This window comes from Cricetulus griseus, chromosome 2 (genome assembly GCF_003668045.3).
Source record: "Cricetulus griseus strain 17A/GY chromosome 2, alternate assembly CriGri-PICRH-1.0, whole genome shotgun sequence".
Taxonomy (NCBI): domain Eukaryota; kingdom Metazoa; phylum Chordata; class Mammalia; order Rodentia; family Cricetidae; genus Cricetulus; species Cricetulus griseus.
The window spans coordinates 176078674-176101044 of NC_048595.1; the positions used below are offsets into that span (position 1 = coordinate 176078674).

At 41.8% G+C, this 22371-nt stretch overlaps 1 protein-coding gene across 1 annotated transcript in view; it reads left to right on the top strand.

The window, feature by feature from the left end:
* The window catches only part of Piezo2 (piezo type mechanosensitive ion channel component 2), a 366290-nt gene that overhangs the window by 329914 nt on the left and 14005 nt on the right, over positions 1-22371 (top strand). The window contains exons 42-50 of the mRNA XM_035438719.1: positions 1205-1612; positions 2273-2531; positions 11816-11998; positions 14525-14777; positions 15926-16058; positions 17157-17304; positions 17405-17619; positions 19760-19918; positions 21775-21922. Coding sequence (XP_035294610.1) covers positions 1205-1612; positions 2273-2531; positions 11816-11998; positions 14525-14777; positions 15926-16058; positions 17157-17304; positions 17405-17619; positions 19760-19918; positions 21775-21922 — 1906 coding nt within the window. The remainder of the gene's footprint in view (positions 1-1204; positions 1613-2272; positions 2532-11815; positions 11999-14524; positions 14778-15925; positions 16059-17156; positions 17305-17404; positions 17620-19759; positions 19919-21774; positions 21923-22371) is intronic.

Below are 22371 nucleotides of genomic sequence, written 5' to 3' on the forward strand. Positions count from 1 at the left end.
CATGTTGACATGTCTACACTGGTATCCTGCGTTTGAGAATCTCTGTGTTTGTGCAACCTACTTGCTCACATATGCCAGTAAGACAGCAGTATGTATTTCAGAATCTGACACACTGTCCTCCTGCATTCACCAGATTCCAAATATTTGTCTCCTCTTCAGGGGCAAACAGTTAAAAGGCATGCTATGGGTTTCAGCATGCAATGAACTCAATATGGCTGCTTTGTTTTCAGTTCTAACCTTTCATGCATGGGCTTGACAGGTAAAGCTAGGGAAAAGCTAGAAACAAGATGAAAAGCTCTAGAGAAAAGGCACAGGGCAACCAGCATAGGGACCAACAATAAAAGTAGGGAAATGTATGGAGAGGAAGCTACAGGAAGAATGTATCTTAAAAATAAAGAAATAATGAACATAAGAAAGGAAAAAAGAAATAGAGAAAGAGTTGTTGGATTTTGAAAATAAGAAAAAGCTCTGAGATAGAGCAAGCAGGTGAGAAGGTGACCAACCTAGGAAGAGACAGAAATAGGTGGCCATATGTTCAAGAACAAGAACTCATGAGAAGTGTCTGAGAACCAGGGAGAAAGTAAAGATTCAGTGGGAAGGTGCTTATCCCAATAAGAAAGAGGCGAAGGATGAGAAAAGAAGGAAGAGATCAACAATAAGAAGGGAGATTATTAAGGCATGTGCTTGTTGAATTCAGCCAGTATCTGGTGGATTCTGACATCCTCAATGGGCCTGGGCAGGCCCCTTGTGCAGGACCGAGAATAGAACACGTCTCGGTCAAAAATCTATGGAACAATCAAGCATGGCTTCTCCTTTCCGTATGCTCTCTTCTGTAAGGAGTGATGGCGGTAGGTATGCTATGCTAAATGTGTGCTGATTTGGAAATGAACCTGGAGCTCGTGGCTGTGAATATTGGTCCTGTTTTAAACACTCCTTGCAAGGCGTGTCACTTGCTCTGGTTTGGAAGGTTGCCATGCTCACTGTCCACTTTTGCATCTGGAAGGGCTACTGCTTGCAGTTTCTGCAGACCGGGAGTGAATTTCTGGAAGGAACAAAGCAGATGGGCTACACAAAATGGAGGCATTTCCTTTTCTCACATGCTTGAGGTTTTTACTTGGGTGTTCTGAGACCATAAGGATTGGGACAATTTCCAAGCTGGTATAAATGCTAAGACAAGTACTCTGCCCATCTTCTCTCCTAACAGCGAGCCCACACAGTGCACCATGCTGTATTCACGCCAAGGGACGACAGAAACCATTGAGGAGGTAGAAGCTGAAGCTGAGGAGGAGGTGGTAGAGGGTCTGGAGTCTGAGCTCCATGATGAGGAAGACAAGGAGTATGCAGCAGAGTATGAAGCAGGGGTAGAAGAGGTCAGCCTCACTCCGGATGAGGAGTTGCCTCAGTTCTCCACAGATGATGGGGATGTGGAGGCCCCGCCCTCCTACAGCAAGGCTGTCAGCTTTGAGCATCTGTCCTTTGCCTCACAAGATGATTCCGGGGCCAAGAACCACATGGTGGTCAGCCCCGATGACAGCCGTACAGACAAGCTGGAGTCCAGTATCTTACCACCCCTGACTCATGAGCTGACAGCCAGCGAGCTGCTGATGAACAAGTAAGAGATGGAAGCAGAGCCACAGTGTTAGCTGGGAACCATCACAAGTGTGTACTCACATCACATATGCACAAAGCCCTAGGCATAGAAGGCAAACACTGTGACAATCCTGGTACAGCACTGTGACTGAGTGACTGACTCAGCAAAAACTATCCAGTGACATGTGTGTTCCTTTCTTTTTCTGTAGTAAGGACTCAGACAGGCTGAGCATCCCTGATTTGTAAACGCAAGATGCTCAGAAATCCAAAAGAGCTCAAAAAACATGTACATAATATAGGAGATGGATGAATTTGTGTCATTAAACTTTGTGCATACATGAAATCATTGGAAAATATTCTATAAAATGATTTCCAAACTCTATGACTATGGTTATATATAAGTCATAAATTAACTGCATGTTGAAACTTGATTCCACTATCTAACATTTTCTATTATGTAATTTAATAATCCAAGATGTGAAGGCCTTCAACATCTCAGATACTTCCCAAGTGTTTTAGACAAAGAATAATCAACCTGTATGAGGTTGTCTTCTTATATTTGTATGGATAAACATACACAGAGGAGGCATGGGTAGATGCCTAATACAAGAGATTATCATAAATGTAAGTTATTGATTTGGAAAAGGTGGAGGCAAGTGTCCAATTGTGCTTATGTTAACAGGATGTTCCACGATGACGAGCTTGAAGAATCTGAAAAATTTTATGTGGACCAGCCCCGGTTCTTGCTGCTGTTCTATGCCATGTACAACACTCTGGTAGCCCGCTCCGAAATGGTGTGCTATTTCGTGATCATCCTCAACCACATGATCTCTGCCTCCATCATCACCCTCCTGCTGCCCATCCTGATCTTCCTCTGGGCCATGCTGTCTGTTCCCAGGCCAAGCCGACGCTTCTGGATGATGGCCATTGTCTATACTGAGGTAGGCCAGTCTGTTACATGACTTACTTAGACTATTAGCAATAGTGACCTAGTGCTGGCAATTGTATGTACCCTTTCAGGCACCTTATACATGGTAGGTTCCCATGTCATCCCTGATTAAAACACACAAGGAGACAGCTTCAGTGGGATTCAGTAATTGACCAAAGGTTGCAAAATTGCTGGAGACAGGGCTTTGGAAGCCTTCTTGTGAGACCTGTCGCTATAAGACTTGCCAGATCAAGCAGAAGGTCCTCTATCAGTGATTATCCAAAACTTGAACTTGGAACTAAACATGCAGAGAAAAGCACCTTGAATATGGTCTGATGCGGTGGCACACGATTTTCCATCTTTAAACCTCAGCTCACTTTCCGAGCATCCCAGCAAACACTTGAAAATCTAAATGGCAGGAGGACATGTTGGGGATGAGGAGCATCTGCTTGGACATACATACAGCCTTTATTTCCACCCTTCCTGTGAAATACAGAAGACTGCCAAGTCCCATGAGCACTCCACCCCATGGCGGGGAGGGGAAGCTCACAGAGGGTGTCAGTGTGGTTAATGCATATGGTACCATGCTCATGAAAGATGCAGCATTTCAATCTGGAAATACCATACGTTTGTAAGTAATTCAGGTCAGATGGAAACATTTTGTAGCAAATTATCTCAAAACTATGTGGATTAAGTATTAATAGTATGTATGTCATATCCATGATTTTAAAAAGAGAGAGTGCGAGAGAGCAATTTACAGATAAGTGCATGTCATCCGTTGCTCTAATTGACCTATCCCTCACAGTCTTGCCAAAATCATCATTCCTGAACATCACTTCCATTACATTCGGTCAGGATATAGATGACTCTGCTAAGGGAGAGGGTGCCATTCCACAGCACCGAACTCCACCACGTGCAAGAGTTTCTTAGATTCCCTGTTCTTAAATAGGTGAGTCACAGAGGACACCAAGAGTGCTGAAAAGGGCAAGAGATACATGGCTTTCATGTTAAAAATATTCTTGCTTTTTATTGCAATCTGCAGCTGAAAGAGGAATATTAGTGCAAGCAAGTAGTTTAACAGAACCACCCGTGGAATAAAGACTTTCTATTGACATATATATATATATATATATATATATATATATATATTTGCTTAAGTTGTGGTTATTAATTTTCTATCTCAGGTTAAAGTAAATGAAAGATCCAGTTGACATTCCTTCCCTGAATAATTGGAACCTTGTGTAGAAACCCAATAGCCATGCTGAACATGATGAAACAAGTCAGGACAAGTCTTTCTGTTCCTCCACAGTTTAAAGATTAGTGTGGAAGCTGATACAGTGCAGGAAAGAGAATGCTCTATGCATGAGACCTTCCTGGTGTGGAGCTGAGGAATTCTTGTCTAGCACATGAAAGCTCTGGTTCTGTCCTTAGCACCATATAAACCAGGTGTGGTGCCCGGTGCCTGTAATCACAGCAATCTGAGAGGCAGGGGCAAATGGAAAAGAAATTCAGGGTCTCTTTAGAGTTTATTGGCTAACTTCTGTCTCAAAAAAAAAAAACAAACAAAGGAAAAAGAAAGAAAGAAAAATGTGCCCCAGCAGACCAAGCAACCTCAAGTCTTCTCATATTGCTGGGCTATCACCCCCACTCAGGGGAGAGGTGAGTTTGGGCCCCTGCATTAGGCCCTACTTCTGATTGCCCACTCTGACCTGGGGACTGCAGGCATGTCAACTTGCCTCCTGAGAACTAAGCAACTGCTAGTCTGCCGAAATTGCTGTGCTAGTCCCGCTCCCACCCACCAGGAGAGGGAGTGCCTCAGACATACCTGCACCTACAATGAAACCCATCAGAGTATTGGACCTGCTTGTATCCACAGAAAGAGAACCTTGGACCCTTACCCAACAGGAGAGGAAGAGACCCCACCCACTTGAAGAAGGGATGGGAAGATGACAATATAAGAACACATTCAACAACAGAAAAACCAATATGATGCTACCAGAGTCTAGGGACTCTACGCCAACAAGACCTGAACATCCCAACACAAATGAAGCAGAAGAGAACGACCTTGAAAACAACTTCATGAAGATGATAGAGACCCTAAGAGAGGAAATGAGAAAATCCTTTAAAGAAATGGAAGAAAAAACAAACCAAAAATTGCAAGAAACAATTCAAACAGTGCAAGGTTTGAAAGCTGAAATAAAGACAATAAAAAGAACACAGTCTGTGGGAATGCTGGAATTATAAAAGATGGGTAAACTATCAGGAACTACAGGTGCAAGCATAAGCAACAGAATACAAGAGATGGAAGAGAAAATCTCAGGCATTAAAGATACACTCGGAGAAATAGATTCATCTACCAAAGAAATCTTAAGTCCAACAAATCCCTAACACAAGATATCCAGGAAATATGTGATACCTTGAAAAGGTCAAACCTAAGAATGACAGGTATAGAAGAAGGTGAAGGAACCCAACTCAAAAAGGCCCAGAAAACATATTCAACAAAATCATAGAAGAAAACTTTCCAACCTAAGAAAAGACATGCCAATGAAAATACAAGAAGCCTACAGAATGCCAAGTAGAGTGAACCAAAAAAGTCCCCTCATCACAAAATAATCCAAACACCAAACATACAGAATAAAGAAAGAATATTAAGAGCAGCAAAGGAAAAAAGGCCAAGTAACATTTAAGGCAAACCTATCAGAATTAAACCTGACTTCTCCATGGAAACTCTGAAAGCCAGAAGGTCCTGGTTAGAAATTCTACAAACACTAAGAGATGCCAGCCCAGACTGCTATACGCAGCAAAGCTTTCAATCACTATAGATGGAGAAAACAAGATATTCCATGAAAAAAGGTTTAAAAAATACATATCCATTAATCCAGCACTACAGAAAGTACTGGCACAAAAACTCCAACCTAAGGAAGCTAACAACACTCACAAAACATAGACAATAGATAATCCCAATTTCCCAAAAGCCAAAAGAAAAAGCAGGGTAAATACACACACAATACCACCACCAACAAATCCAAAACAAACAAGAATTAACACTCAATGGTCCTTATTTTCTCTCAATAATAATGGACCTAACTTGCCGATAGAAAGACACAGGCTAACAGAATGGATACAAAGACAGAATCCATCCTTCTGCTGCATACAAGAAACACATCTCAACTTCAAAGACAGACATTACCTCAGAGTAAAGGGTTTGGGATAAGATTTTCCAATCAAATGGACCCAAGAAACAAACTGGTGTAGCTATCCTAATATCTAACAAATTAGACTTCAAACTAAAATTAATCAAAAGAGATGAAGAATGTCATTTCATGTTCATCACAGGAAAAATACATCAGGAAGAAGTCTCAATTCTGAACATCTATACCACAAATAGTAAGGCACCCAGTTTGCAAAAGAGACATTACTAAATCCCACATAAGACCTCACACAATTATAGTGGGAGACTTCAACACCAATAGACAGGACCACTAGACAGAAACTTAACAAAGAAACAAAGGAATTAACAGAAATGACACAATTGGGATTAACAGACATCTATAGAACATTCCATCCAAACACAAAAGAATATACCTTCTTCTCACCACCAGATGGAACCTTCTCTAAAATCGAACACATATTCAGCAATATAGCAAACCTCAACAGGTACAAAAACATTGGAATAATCCCCTGTATCTTATCAGACCACCATGCCTTAGAGTTAGAATTCAACAACAACACAAATTGCAGAAACCCAAAAAACTCATGGAAATTGAACAATGTACAATTGCACCATTCTTGGGTCAAGGAAGAAATAAAGAAAAGAAATTAAAGACTTCCTAGAATTCAATGAAAATGAAGACACAGCATACGCAAACTTATGGGACACTTTGAAAGCAGTATTAAGAGGAAAGTTCACAGCACTAATTACCCACATGAAGAAACTGGAGAATAGTCACACTAGAGAATGAACAGCACAACTGAAAGCTCTAGAACAAAAAGAAGCAAACCCACCCCAGAGGAGTAGACACCAGGAAATAATTAAACTGAGGGCTGAAATCAATAAAGTAGAAACAAAGAAAACATAGCAAAGAATTGATGTAACAAAGAGTTGGTTCTTTGAGAAGATCAACAAGATAGCCAAAACTTTATTCAAACTAATCAAAAGGCAGAGAGAGAACATGCATATTAACAAAATCAGAAATAAAAAGGAGGACATAATGATGGACAATGAGGAAATCCAGAGAAACTTCAGGTCATACTTTGAAAACCTGTACTCCACAAAACTAAAAAATTCAAAGGAAATGGACAATTTTCAGGATAGATATCACCAAAATTAAATCAAGAACAGATAAGCACGAAATGATAACTCTTTCTGCCAGCAGCCTGAGCCCTGCCGTCACACTAGGGCCCCCAAACAACACACAGAGTCTTATGTTACTTACAAAGATGCTGGACAATGACTAGGATTCTCTTTTGTTAGCTCTGTCCTTAGTATCAACCATAACTATTAATCTATATATTTTATAAAGACTTATCTTACCGAGGATGCCAGCCTTATGGGTCCTCTCTTCCTGGTAATCACATAGCGACTCCTGTCTTTACTACATTTCCCAGAATCCTCCTTGACTCCTAGCCCCACCTATCTTGCTTTCCTATTGCCCAACAGTACTTTATTTATCAACCAATAAGACAAACATATATACAGAAGGACCTCCCCCATCATCTCCTCTTTTTTGTCTAAATGAAAAGAACATGGCAAAATATATAACAAAATAGTTATCAAGTAAGAATTATAGTTACAATATTTAGTCCATTAACCTTAGTAAGATTTCAAGAAAATATTCTGTCATCTATCCTATCTTTGTAAATCTAAAGTCTTATATGTAACTTATCTTTTATAATAACTAAATAAATCTATAACCATAACTATCTGTCTTCAACTCCATCAAAGACCACAGAAGGATAATATACAAAGTCTAGATCTGACAGAGACATCTTGCTACCTGGACAGTCACCCAAAGATCCTCTGTAACATTGGAGCATCCATCTTCAGCCTATAGGCCACAGTGTGTTGGCCAGAGTTCTCCATGTAGCAGGAGCCCTCAGGACTGTCTTGTTTTGCAAGTTCAGCAATCACTTTCCTGTGGGTCCTGCATATCCAGGTTATCAAACAGTTCAGGCAAGAGCAGTTTCTTTCCCAAATAGCTAATCTTGCCATGTTGAAGGCAAACTCCATATTGAGTTTCTTTGATGCCCATCCTCCTTTCTGACATAATTAGGTGTGCCAGGAGCAGTTGTGTCTCACTGTCATGAAAAACCCTAAACCATTTAAATGTCATATATGTTGAAGATCTTTGAAAGATTTGAAGAATATCTATACATCTCAAATACATCTCTGTATATCTAGAAAACCCAACTAATCTAACTGTAAGTTTTGACTATTATACCTGACCACATACAACTTGTATTTAATTATGCATTTCATTAATTACAATGCTGCTGGCCAATGCTGCTGGGATTTCTATTTGCTAGCTCACTCTTAATTATCAACCATAACCACTAACATAAATATTTTATAAAAGCATATTTTATGAAGGATGCCAGCCATTGGACATATACACAGAAGGACTTCCCCCATCATGAGCAATTTAAACAGACCTATAACCCCTAATGAAATGGAAGCAATCATCAAAAGTCTCCCAACCAAAAAAGTCCCGGGGCCAGATGGTTTCACTGCAGAATTTTAGCAGAAATTCAAAGAAGAGCTAATACTAGTACTCCTCAAACTGTTCCACACAATAGAAGCAGAAGGGACATTGCCAAACTCTTTTTATGAGGCTACAATTGCCTTGGTAGCCAAGCCACACAAAGATACAACTAAGAAAGAGAGCTACAGACCAATATCCCTCATGAACAATGATTCAAAAATAATCAATAAAATACTGGCAAGTTCTAACTAGAGCAATAAGACAAGAAAAGGAGATCAAGAGGGTACAAATTGGAAAGGAAGAAGTCAAACTTTCACTATTTGCACATATGATAGTTTACATACATGACCCGAACAACTCTACCAGGGAACTCCTACAGCTGATAAATACCTTCAGCAAAGTGGCAGAATACAAGAGTAACTCAAAAAAATTAGTAGCCATACTATATACAGACAATAAATGGGTTGAGAAAAAAATCAAAGAAACATCATCCTTTACAATAGCCACAAACAACATAAAATATCTTGGGGTAACACTAACCAAACAAGTGATAGACCAGTATCACAAGAACTTTGACTCTTTAAAGAAATTTAAGAAGATACCAGAAAATGGAAAGATCTCACATGCTCTTGAATAGGTAAGAATACATAGTAAAAATGGCAATCTTGCCAAAATCAATCTACAGATTCAATGCAATCCCCATCAAAATACTGGCACAATTCTTCATAGACCTTGAAAGAACAATAATCAACTTTATTGGAAAAACAAAAGACCCAGGATAGCCAAGACAACCCTGTACAATAAAGGAACATCCAGAGGCATCACCATCCCTAACTTGAAGCTCTACAGCTTGGTAATGGTACAAAAATTGACAGGTAGACCAATGGAATCTAATTGGAAATCCTGATATTAACCCACACACCTACAAACACCTGATTTTTGACAAAGAAGGTAAAATTATACAATGGGGGGAAAAAGCATTTTCAACAAAAGGTGCTGGCATAACCGGATGCTGGCATGTAGCAGATTGCAGATAGAACCATATCTATTGCCATGCACAAAACTTAAGTCCAAATGGATCATGGACCTCAACATAAATCCAGCCACACTGAACCTCTTAGAAGAATAAGTGGGAAGTACCCTTGAAGAAATTGGTAAGGGACTGCTTTCTGAACATAGCACCAGTAGCGCAGACACTGAGATCAACAATTAATAAATGGGACCTCCTGAAACTGAGAAGCTTCTGTAAGGCAAGGACACAGTCAACAAGACAAAACGGCAGCCCACAGACTGGGAAAAGATCTTCACCAACTCCACATCTGACAGAGGGCTGATCTCCAAAATATACAAAGAACTCAAGAAACTAGTCTCTAAAACACCAAACAATCCAATTAAAAAGTGGGGTACAGAACTAAATAGACAATTCTCAATAGAGGAATCTAAAATGGCTGAAAGACACATAAGAAAGTGTTCAACATCCTTAGCCATCAGAGTAATGCAAATCAAAACAACTCTGAGATACCATCTTATCTCAGAGAATGGCTTAAATCAAAAACACCAATGACAGTTTATGCTGGAGAGGATGTGGAGAAAGGGGAATACTCCTCCACTCCTGGTGGGAGTGTCAACTTGTACAGCCACTTTGGAAATCAGTATGGAGATTCCTCAGGAAAATGGGAATCAGTCTACCACAAGATCCAAAAATTCCACTGTTAGGCATATATCCAAAAGATGCACATTCGTACAACAAGGACATGTGTTCAACTATGTTTGTAGCAGCATTATTTGTAATAGCCAGAACCTGGAATCAACCTAGATGCCCCTCAACTGAAGAATGGATAAAGAAAATGTGGTACATTTACACAATGGAGTACTACTCAGCAGGAATAAAAAGCAATGGAATCTTGAAATTTGCAGGCAAATGAATGGAACTAGACGAAACCCTCCTGAGGGAGGTAACCCAGTCACACAAAGACAAGCATGGTATGTTCTCACTCATATTTTAGACATAGAGCAAAGGATTACCAGCCCACAATCCACACCACCAGAGAAGCTAGGAAACAAGGAGGACACTAAGAGAAACATACATGGTCCCTGGAGAAGGGGAAAGGGACAAGATCTCCTGAGCAAATTGGGAGCATGGGGGGAGGGGAGAGGGAGCAAGGGGAAAGAGAAGGGGAGAGGAGGAGGCAAGAGGAAGACATGAGGGAGCAGGAAGGTTGAGTTGGGGGAAGAATAGAGGAGAGGAAGATAAGCAATACCATAATAGAGGGAGCCATTATAGGTTTAAGGCACAATCTGTTACTAGGGAAATGTCCAGAAATCTATAAGGATGACACCAACTAACAATCTAAGCAACAGTGGAGAGGCTACCTTAAATGCTCTTCCCTGATAATGAGATTGATGACTATCTTACATACCATCCTAGAGCCTTCATCAAGTAGCTGATGGAAACAGAAGCAGACACCCAAAGCTAAACACTGAACTGAAGTATGGACTCCAGTTGCAGAGAGGGAGGAGTGATGAGCAAATGGGTGATCAGACTGGTGAAACCATAAAAACAGCTGACCTGAACAAGGGGGAGCTCATAGGCCCTGGACTAAGCTGGGAAGCCAGCATAGGACTGTTCCAGACTCCCTGAGTGTGGGTGTCAGTGAGGAGGTCTTGGCAATCTATGGGGCCTCTGCTAGTAAATTAGTATTTATCCCTAGCATACAAATGGACTTTGGGAGCCCATTTCACATAGAAGGATACTCTCTCCTCCTAGACACATGGGTTGGGCCTAGGCCCTGCTTCACATGATATGACAGACTTTGAAGATCACTCTTGGAAGGCCTCACCCTTCCAAGAAATGCAATGGGAAGGCTAAGAAATGCAATGGGATAGGGAGTTAGTGGGGGCATGGGAGGAGGGGAGAGAGAGGAAACTTGGATTAACATGTAAAACAAGCTTGTTTTGAATTTAAATTTAAATATAGGAAAAAAGAAATTATGTGAAACACTATTCATACATGAAATTCTGAAAACAATTAGTAAATTGGTAAAAAGTTGAAAACAATTATGTCTAACTATGTAATAGCATGCCAGGTTTCAGACCTCTCAATACCAAAACAAATTAGCAAAACCTCACCAACTCTCCATAAGTGCATGGTGTTTCAGAAAAATTTACAAATTATAGCCTTATGTAATATGTAAATATATTCAGATTCAAGTAGCCCTAATTTACTTATTTTAATAGCTGGGTAACTGAATGTATAATTAAGTCAACATAAATACTACCTCTTCAAAAACAGAAAATGACCAGTCATTCAGATGGCAACAGGAGTGATGCAATGACTTTGTGGTCACTGTAGCTGATACTTTTAATAACACAATGTTGTTCTTATTCTGGAAGTGAGAAACATACTACCAACACTTTAAACCCAATAGCTTTAAGATAATCCTATATAGTAATTATATATCATTCCACGTAACTGTGAGCCTTTCTAGCACTAAAACTGTGCAGCACGCATGTTTTCTTTATTCTTACATCACTGTTTCTCATGTATTGTTATTTCTAGAATGAATGACTTTTTATTTCTATTGTCCATATGTAGGTGGCGATTGTAGTAAAATATTTCTTCCAGTTCGGCTTCTTTCCTTGGAATAAGGACTTGGAATTTAATAAGGACAAGCCCTACTTTCCCCCAAACATCATAGGAGTGGAGAAGAAAGAGGGCTATGTTCTTTACGACCTCATTCAGCTGCTAGCTCTGTTCTTCCATCGCTCCATTCTTAAGGTACCCAGTGTTAACAATTCATTGCCCCCATGTTGATGAGTTTTGTCTGCAGCAGTGCTGAAGATATGGAACACTGGGACCATTGTGGACAGTGGGGTCAAAAGTAGGGTGGTGTGTGGACCAGCATTTGCAGAGCACTGATTGAAGGAGATGCGATATAGTTTCAGCACTAGTTTAAGATAAGAGCAACAGAGAACACTCAAAGACAACACCTTGTCTCTCTTCCCCATTACCCCTGCCCATCTTCTAGTGATAATGCTTTTACCCGGCCTCTTATCATGAAGCTACAGGTGAAAAAGAGGCATCTCGGGATGAGCCACAGACTACTGTGCCTATAGAATATCAAAGTTGAGAAAGCTGTTGGTCCCATGGCCTGAGGAAGACCTCTACAGGGCAATGCATCCCAGACACAGTCATTCTTATCCTTTTATATACTTACACCCCCAACCCTCATCCCTCCCACTGTATGTATGTATATGTAATATATGTGTATGTAATGTATATGTATGCATATATATTCCCTTTTGGTTTTTTGTTTGTTTGTTTTGGTTTGGTTTGGTTTTTTTTGTTTTGTTTTTGGTTTTTCGAGATAGGGTTTCGCTGTGGCTTTGGAGGTTGTCCTGGAACTAGCTCTTGTAGACCAGACTGGTCTCGAACTCACAGAGATCCGCCTGCCTCTGCCTCCCGAGTGCTGGGATTAAAGGCGTGCGCCACCAATGCCCGGCTATATTCCCTTTTGTTAAACATATTGTTAAACATAGATTTTTTTATTATATAATATAATCAGAAAGAAGTTTCCTCACCCTCTGCTCTTTCTGGTTCTTCCCCACTTACTCTCCCATCTGCATCCACTCCCTTTCTGTCTCTCATTAGAAAAAGAACAGACTTCTAAGAGATATCAACAACATAACATAATATAAAATATAAGATAAAAATAAAAACCATCAAATTGAAGTTGGACAAGACAAGCCAACAGAAAAATAAAAGATCCTCAAGGGAAGACGCAGGAATCAGAGACCCACTCACTCACACATTCAGAAGTCCTGTAAAAATACTAAACTGAAAGCTATAATATATATGCAGAGGTGCAGACCTATGCAGGTCCTGTGATTGCTGCTTCTGTCTCTGAGTAGCCTAGGCGCACCGGCCGCGCAGCGCCCCCCACCTCCCCGCGGGGGAGCGGGAGTCAGTCGAGGGAGAGAGAGACAGGAGACAAACCCTTGTGTCGAGGGCTGGCTTTCAATAGATCGCAGCGAGGGAGCTGCTCTGCTACGTACGAAACCCCGACCCAGAAGCAGGTCGAGGGTCTTTTTCTCCTTGTGTCCTTTGTCCCCTCTGTCCCCGCATTCCTTCTGCCTCCTCTTCTGTGAGTTTCCCTGAGCTCTGAGAGGCGGAATTTGATGGATACATCTCATTTAGAGTTGTGTGTTCCAAGGTCTCTCTCTGGCATAGTGTCTGGCTGAGGGTCTCTGTATTCGTTCCCATCTGCTGCCTTCTTTTTAACAGTCATGTGGATGTTTTTCTTCTTGCATACTACAAGCTGTAAACCAAAAATCTACAAACAGAAACAGGCCAATCGACTATAACTATGTAAAAATCATGATGCAGCTTACATTTCAGAGCCACTGCGCTTGTCATAGTTTTGCTGTTTTCTATTTCTACCTTGCTTCCTTTTCCAAAATATTTTAAATGTATAATTCATTTTATCAAATCATGCCTTTATCAGTCCTTATCATATCCTTTTTAGAATAGAGTTCAGAGCTTTGCTTTCTTGATTGTTTTTGTTTTTATTTTTTAATGTATCCTAGGCCTTTCTCAGCATCCAAACCTGGCCCAGAACCCACTATATAGCCCAGGCTGTTATCAAAGTTGTGATCCTCCTGAATTATAGGGTGACAGGCATGTACCACTATGCTCGGCTTTCATATTCTCTTAACTATGATTCACGGGGAGGAACAGGCCAAGGCTTGAGGAATACATATAAAAACAGAGCATCCGGGGCTCATGGGAGGAGCTTACTGGAGTACTTCACACACAAGTGGAGCCACATTACACACAGGTCATATGTTGTCCAAACAGGATCTCTCTCTCTCTAGCAAGACCAAGGGGTTTTCAGACTTCTGGTCTGTACATTCTGACAGAATTAATCCTACAAAGTGGAGATGCTTGTGATGTGGGATGGTAAGGTTGGGTTCAGCTGTGGATCGTAAGTGGGCCAAGGCTATTGCTAGCCAGAACTCAGGTATGTTCTAGAAGGTTCTAACAAATCAAGAAACTATCTTTTCATCCTTACTCTATCTGCCCAACTTCATCTACCTTGTCTTAGTTAACTATACAAACTCTTTTCACCAACAATGGTCCCCACTCTCCTAGGACACTCACACAGTTCTGTACAAGCTTTCTCAGATATGCCTCTCTTGGATTTCCAATTTCAAGGGACTAATGTTGGAATTGATACTGTAAGAAAGACAGTCAGTTGGGCCACCTGAGATGCTAGCCTCAGCTGTCACTTTCTCTGCTTCTCAGTGTCACGGCTTATGGGATGAGGATGACATTGTTGACAGTGGCACAGACAAGGAGGAGTCTGATGATGAGCTCTCCCTTGATCACGACAGAAGAGGCTCCTCCGACTCACTGAAGTCCATCAACCTGGCTGCATCTGTGGAGTCTGTGCATGTGACCTTCCCAGAACAGCCAGGGCCCATCCGGAGAAAGCGCTCCTGCAGCAGTTCCCAGATCTCCCCACGCTCCAGCTTCTCTTCAAATAGGTCCAAAAGAGGTAACTGTTCTAAGGCCTTTAGACTGAAATAAGCCCCAGACAGTCTTCTTTTTCTGGTGCCTCTGTGTCTGGAGAGGGGAATGGTTGGGTGCTATCAAGAGAAGATATTGTAATATGACATCAGACAGACCCAAGTTCAGATCCTGTTTCAGCTGTGTAGCTTCCTACATTGTTCCAGATGTGTGAGCCCATCCAGGGACCAGGGTTTCAGGCAAAAGAAGAAGGCAGCCAACACACAGCCTAAGATATAGCAATGTAAGACACATGCTCATTTATTCATCATCTACAAAACCTCTTCTGGGTATGATATAAATCATAACAGGTTTTGAAAATGGATTTAGATTTTCACCAATGGGAAGAGGATACTGGGGACTGAACCCAGAATCTCTCACACACATTGTATACTAGGCAAGCACACTACCACTGCCCTCTAACCCTGCCCCTTTCTGTTTTACTGGTTTTTATTCTAAGATGTGTCTTCCTTCATTTCATAGGCTGGCTTCAAACTCTGTAGCATAAGTGGGCCTTGAGCTTAAAAATCCTCCAGCTTCACCTCCCAAATAACTATAATTACAAGCATGTACCACACAATCAGGTTCAGTTGGAGACTTAACAAAACTGTGTAGTTATGTCCTATGTTAATTTCTTACTGAACATTGAGTGTGATCAGAAAGTTGCTATTTGGAAGTAATTGTGCCTTTGTGGTTATGGGCTCATGTCTGATACTTCTCCAGGACTCACACAATTGTCTTCATGACCTATCTTTGAGGCAGATATTGGGAGACCAAGTCGTGTTAGTTTTACAGTTGGAGAAATAGGATATGAAAACAAGCCTGAGTCACACACCCCCATCTGGATAAGCTGAGACATTAGAACACTAGTGAGCACTAGTAAAGTTTTTCTCCCACATGTTTCTTCCTGAAAAAAATGTTGTATACAGAGAAGGCCCACTGGGTATGAACCCACAGATCTAGTCCAGCCTCGTGACAGCACAGAGGCCTGCTTTCTAACACTCAGTAGTCATTCATAAAAACAGCCATGCCTTGCATCCTCTGGTGCAGGTAAAAGCCAGCCCTGCATCCAACAGTTGACAGATTCACTGTTAGTCCTCAAGTCTGTGATTTCTCTCCTTTTCCTACTCTTTCTAGGTAGCACAAGCACCCGAAACAGTAGCCAGAGAGGAAGCAGTGTTCTGAGCATTAAACAGAAAAGCAAAAGAGAACTTTACATGGAAAAGCTTCAAGAGCATTTAATCAAAGCAAAGGCATTTACCATAAAGAAGTGAGTGAGTAGAAACACATGGGCTGTGCACTCTGACTGGGGGACTGGTACCAATGGCTTCCTACAAACCAGAGGTGAAGACTGAGAAGCCTTTTTTTATGATAGGATAAAGTGACCCATAGATATACTGCTGTAGAAACCATCTGTTAGTGAGTGCGTAAGTCAAGAGTTCACTGTATAAGCTTTCAGGCATTGTTTCTGAAAGTCCAGATAGGCAGAGAGGAGCATGAGGTTCACATTGGATGGGAGCCATGATGCCCTCTTTCCTCCAGGGTTGGGACTGGGTGACTCTGGTCCAGGCTACTTATTCAGTATCCTACAGTTGGTCCCTGGCCTTCTTCACGGTCTCTCTACTTGGTGATGCAAAGAGGCAATGTCCAAGCACCAGCATGGAGAAAGGCACAACAGAGCTGGGACTGTAATATGACCAAGAAAGGACCAGCCCTAAATATAGATAGGCTCAGACCCAGAGAGCCTGCAGCACCTAAATGGGGCTTTGATTTAAGTGCAGAATCCAAATCACAGTGAACATAAGGGAGACTCGTGGAGGACAAGACAGAGACATGCAGGCACAGTGGTAATGCAGAGAAAGGAAACAAAAGCCAAGAGCAGCAGATAGACACCATTAGAGCCCAAATCAGAAGAGATGGGAGACATTTGATATATGCTCAAATACGAACCTCCAGGTTTCAGCACCTTCATGGGCTCCTTCACTTTGTTCTCCTCTGGCCTCAGTCTTAGTCTCACGCCAAATTTTGCATAAGACAAGGATGAAACAGAGAGAAGTCTGTAGCACAGGCTCTTATAGAGTGAACAGTGAGACCCAGACAGCCACATACCCAGTGTCTGGCCTTTAGGGCTTTATGCCACTCTTATGCTTCAAGTGAGAGAAGAGTCATGGCCCCCTCCAGGTCATACCTGCTTTGACAGTAAACTTGTCTGTAGTCCTTGAGCAGGGGTCTCTCTAGGGGACTCTGCCTACACTAAACTTGAAGAAGGTGGGACCTGGATATAAAGAGGAGCAGGAGAAGTGAAATTAGAGGGGTGTCTGTCATTTTCTCCTCCTGCCCTTCTGAAACAAGTGGACCTGTCTTGCAGAACTCTACAAATATATATACCCATTCGGCAGTTTTTCTATGACCTCATCCACCCAGACTACAGTGCTGTGACTGACGTATATGTGCTGATGTTCCTGGCTGACACTGTGGACTTCATCATCATCGTCTTTGGCTTCTGGGCCTTTGGGGTAGGTTGGGTCAAGAATCTGCACTCATCCACTGACTAGGAGGGAAAGATTTCCGTCTTGGGAACTGCCACTCAGGCTTAGTCTGTTCTTTCCTCCCCAGAAACACTCAGCAGCTGCAGATATCACCTCTTCTCTATCAGAAGACCAGGTGCCTGGGCCATTCCTGGTGATGGTTCTCATTCAGTTTGGAACCATGGTGGTGGACCGCGCACTCTACCTCAGGAAGACTGTACTGGGCAAAGTCATTTTCCAGGTCATTCTCGTGTTTGGGATTCACTTCTGGATGTTCTTCATATTACCCAGTGTGACTGAGAGGTAAGGTCTCCCCCACAGAAAACCAACCAATGGGACAGCAGGGCCACGAAAGGCAAGGATCTCAAGGAAGTTCAGAGGCAGTGTAAGAATTCTTTTGTCCTTCTTGGTGCCATAACTGTATTTCATCCACATTTGCAGAAACAAAGGTATCAGAATAAGAGAAGTGACAGCCTCAGAACCAGGGCAGACCAGTGACCTTTGAGTTGTGTTTGTCTCTACAGCCTAGCTGATGTCAGGAGGAACTGAGTTTGGTCGTAGGTATGCCCTTAAAGGGGAAGAGGACATGAGACAATGTCATATGAGAAATGGGGGTTGTTCAGCTGATTCGAGACATATGGGAGATGATCAGGGGAAAGTGATAGTGTCGGCCCCAGGGATGATAATGGAGCCCAAAAAGCACATGTAGGGGACCAGGGAGACCCATTATGATGTTGCTTCTGTCAGGACAACTATTGCTAATGGTTAAAATAGAGGGAGGGTTAGGGTGAGTCAGTTTATAAAGGGTAGATACTACCGAGCAAGCTGGGGTACATGGTAATCCCATCATTTAGGAGGCTGAAGCAGTCATAGTGTGAGGTCAGCCTGTACTATACAGCAAGACTGTATTTCAAGAATAAGGCAGCTGACATTTCCTAGGGGCGGGGCTTGAAGATGGCTACTCGTTTTTCCCTGACACCTAGAATGGGAAACAGATTTAAAAGTCCTCAATAAGCTGAGTTCTCCACTACCTCAAAATCTCTTCCCTTCTTCCATGTCTCCCCCCCCAAAGTTCTCTCTCTTCTCCTGTATAGTCTTTGAAACACACACTTCCACCTCAAACAAACCTTGTGCTTAATGTATGAGCAACTCAATAAATAAAAGAAAAACAAAAGCAGATTACTTTAAACAGAAGGGATCCACTATCTTAGGTTATAGAAAAAGTGGTCCATAGAGTATAGATGTGGAAGTGTCCAGGTCATATAACAGGGCTGAGGTTTTTATGAAATAGATAAGAATTTATGTGTACAATATGGTGTAGCTCTCTCTACCATTGGCTCAATCAGCTATGTTCCCAAGCCAGTGATGCTCCATTCAGAGTCTACTTTGGAAATGTTTCCTCTAACTGTGACTTGCTGTTTTAAACATCCCCAAGCGTCCTGGGAAAGTACTCATACTTGATAACAAGTTTGATCTTTCTGACCAAATGAAGCAGTAATCCTTAGTAAAGTCATATGAACAATTTATAGATTGGACTGTCTAATAATATTTCTGCACCACATAAGGGAACTGACCCAGATGAAACATGTAATGAGGAAATCCAAAGTGTCCCTAATAGTAAGTGGCTATAGCTCTCATTGGAGCATCCGGCCTCTGACCCTTTCCCTTGAGTCCCAGGTTACTGTATAATAATAAACTATGAGGATGTGAATACTTTAAAAGGAAAAGGGAATCAGAAAGATTTTTCTGAATATAAAGTAAATCTAAATAAATAAGGAACTGTCACCCTGAAGTCACCCAACAATCTGGTAAGGTCTGCAACCTGCCATGAATAGTAGAAGAGCATACCTCAGGTCATAAGATTGAATAAGGCAGCTATTCTGTACAAATATTAGATCTGGAAGAATGTTGGGAATCTTATTTGTTAGCTTATAATATAGAATAAATATTTCCTACAAATATTTAATAGTATCTATGCCTTAAATCAAAGGAATAAGCCAAATTCGATGAACAAGGTAGCTGATGAATTTATCCATTTTTTCTGTCTCAGAATTCTTTCTGCCACATATTCCAAATTATAGATCCTTTAAAATTAAAGTGTAATTTCTTAAAAGAGTGTGCTTAGTTTGGACTACAGCACCTATATCATATATTTTGTATGAAATGTCTATTGACTGATTGACTCAACAATAATTTAATATAATCTCAGCATTATCAACTAAATGATAATACTGCACAGGGGGTGCTCCATTCACATTTTCTTTTTTAATTGTTAGATTTTCTCACCCCACCTTTTGTCTTGGGAGTAACTCACTAGGTAGAGAATTCTGTAGACTTGTCCTAAGTGGCAGAGGGGAAGTCTGTTTGGTTGTTCTTCTAAACTGTTGCCTTCTGTACAAGAGAAGTGTCCCATTCATTTACCTTCCATAATTTTGCCTTTCAGGAAATTCAGCCAGAACCTGGTGGCTCAGCTTTGGTACTTTGTGAAGTGTGTGTACTTTGGGTTGTCTGCCTATCAAATCCGCTGTGGCTACCCAACGCGTGTGCTTGGAAACTTCCTCACAAAGAGCTACAATTATGTCAACCTCTTCTTGTTTCAAGGGTGAGAGGACCCTGCCTTGTCACTCACTGATGGAGTGGGAGCAGTGGGGAAGCATTGTGTTTCTTCCATAAGGAGGGAGGAGAGAGAGAAGGCAGGGGTGTAAGGACCCAGAAACTCTTGCAGTGTCAGTTATACACAGCTGCCTACTTTAAGCACCTTTCCACACTTAATCACTGAATACTTGCCAGGAAGTTGCCCTAGTATCACCCATACTGGGTCAATTCTCACTTTAGTAACTTGCCTAGTTACCATGATAATGTTTGGGGATTTAAAAGTGGGGATACCCTCTTCCAAAAGTTCGGAGTCATTGAAGGACAGGTTGTCAGGAAGAGCCTATGAGGCTGTGGGGTGGCTACATCAAATCAGTGTTTTCCAGACACAGCAAGGCAGTTGCACCTGTGAACTTACAGCAGTTGTGACAGCATGCACACGACCTACATAAGATCAGTCAGTCCAGACACAATCTCATCTTGCAGCAAGGATGTGGTCACACTAGCTGAATTGCTATTAGCAACTGATGACTGCTGGAAGACTGAGACTCAGTTTCCTTCAAGGTTGTGGGTCCTGGTGGGGGCTACCCATGCTTAGTAGATGACCCTAAACACATGCTTATATAGACTGCACTAAGTGGACTCCTTGGGTTTCAAAAATAAAACAGAACACATAGAGTTGGGTGGAAAATATGATGAGAGAGATAGGGGGGAATTATAGGGAAAAAATGAGAGGTGGATTAGATAGAAACACATTATATGTATTACAGAATTCTCAAGCAATAAAAGGGGAGCAGAATAGACATAGATAGCCCTTAAGTATTAATACACTTTTGGACACAGTAAAACAGAATGACTCCAATCAACCATTTCCAGAATGTCTCTGGAGCTCTTCGTGTGCCATGAATTCATCCCTGAAGAAGCCTAAGTAGCATTGTGCTGCCTGTTTCTGATAGCTCATCAAGCAAGCTACATTAGTCCTTCCATGAAATGACTTCCATGATAGCACACGCTTGCATTCTCCCCAAAGTTACACCATGTTTTAAGAGATAAGGTGGCTGTAGGCATAGCTGGCACCTCCTTGGCACTAGTCCTGAGCCTTGTTGGAAGTTCAGGGGAGGTATTGAGTGTATTCAGATGTTGTGATCAACCACATGTTCCACCCCAGTCCTGGGCCTGATGTTGGTTTCAGGTGTTGGCATGGTATGTAATTGGCAGAGCTGAAATAGCCCCTGGGAGTGTTGGGTGATAACAAAATGACTGTGGGGGATCCTAGAATCAGCCTACTTCCCCAGCCTGGGAGAAAATCTCTGTCACTCTCAGAACTGGAAATAGTCCTCAGAGCCTGATGGAGCTTAGGCTAGCCCATTCCCCAATAAAACTGAAAGACGATGTTTTGGCAGAAGCAGTTAGCCTCATTACTCTAACAAACCACTGATCATGAGTCCTCTCTCTGGCTCCAGTGACATCCCCTGGTCACTATGCCTCCCCCCCCCCCAGTTTGCTCTCGTCTTTATCAGATGTATACTCCTCTGATACTGACTCATCCATCAACAAAGCCAAAGCAACTCAAATAAGCCTCTACCCAACTGATTCACACAGTATGAACACATGTGAAAGAAACAGAATCAACTTTCAATATGAAATCCCAGTCAGTTACAACATCAGAGAAAATAGGAATGAAAAATATTAATCCATATAGTGTGAAGCAGTTGTATTTCCAGTTTGATTTTACTGTGAAGATCGCCTTGAGAGTTTTTCTTAACTCATGGTGATTTAAACAAATTGTTGCATAAACTCCTGAGGTCAGGTAGACAAAGAGGCCATCCTGCACATGTCTGTCTGACTAAATGTGGCTCCCGGCAGGTTCCGCCTGGTCCCATTTCTGACTGAGCTGCGAGCTGTGATGGACTGGGTGTGGACAGACACCACCTTGAGCCTCTCCAGCTGGATTTGTGTGGAGGACATTTACGCACACATTTTCATCTTAAAGTGCTGGCGAGAGTCGGAAAAGGTAAAGAGTCCATGAAAGTACCTCCTTCCTGTCCACCCTTTTAAGCACAGGTCGGTTAGAAGATTAACGCAGATGCTGCATGCATGTATTGTGGCCAAATGGATGGAGGCAGGGGATAAAACCTTCCATGAGCTATAAATACAGCATTGATTTCCAGCCCACTGGGGTTGGAAACTTTAAATTCACTTCTGCCATTGTCAGCAGCAGCATCCAGATGTTTTCTTCCTTTGGCGGTAGTATTGTAATTGATCTGAAACAAGTGATATGTTGTCACATGACCCAGTCACCCTTGAATGCTCACTGGGGAGCAGGAGGAGCCGAGTGCCGAGAAATTAGGGTTGGTTGGGCAATGTGGACTCATGTTTGCCATCTGCTTTCCTCCGGAAGAGGGATGGGTACTTTAACCTCTCTGTTAAGGGAAATGAAAGAAAATGTTATTCTACTAGGTA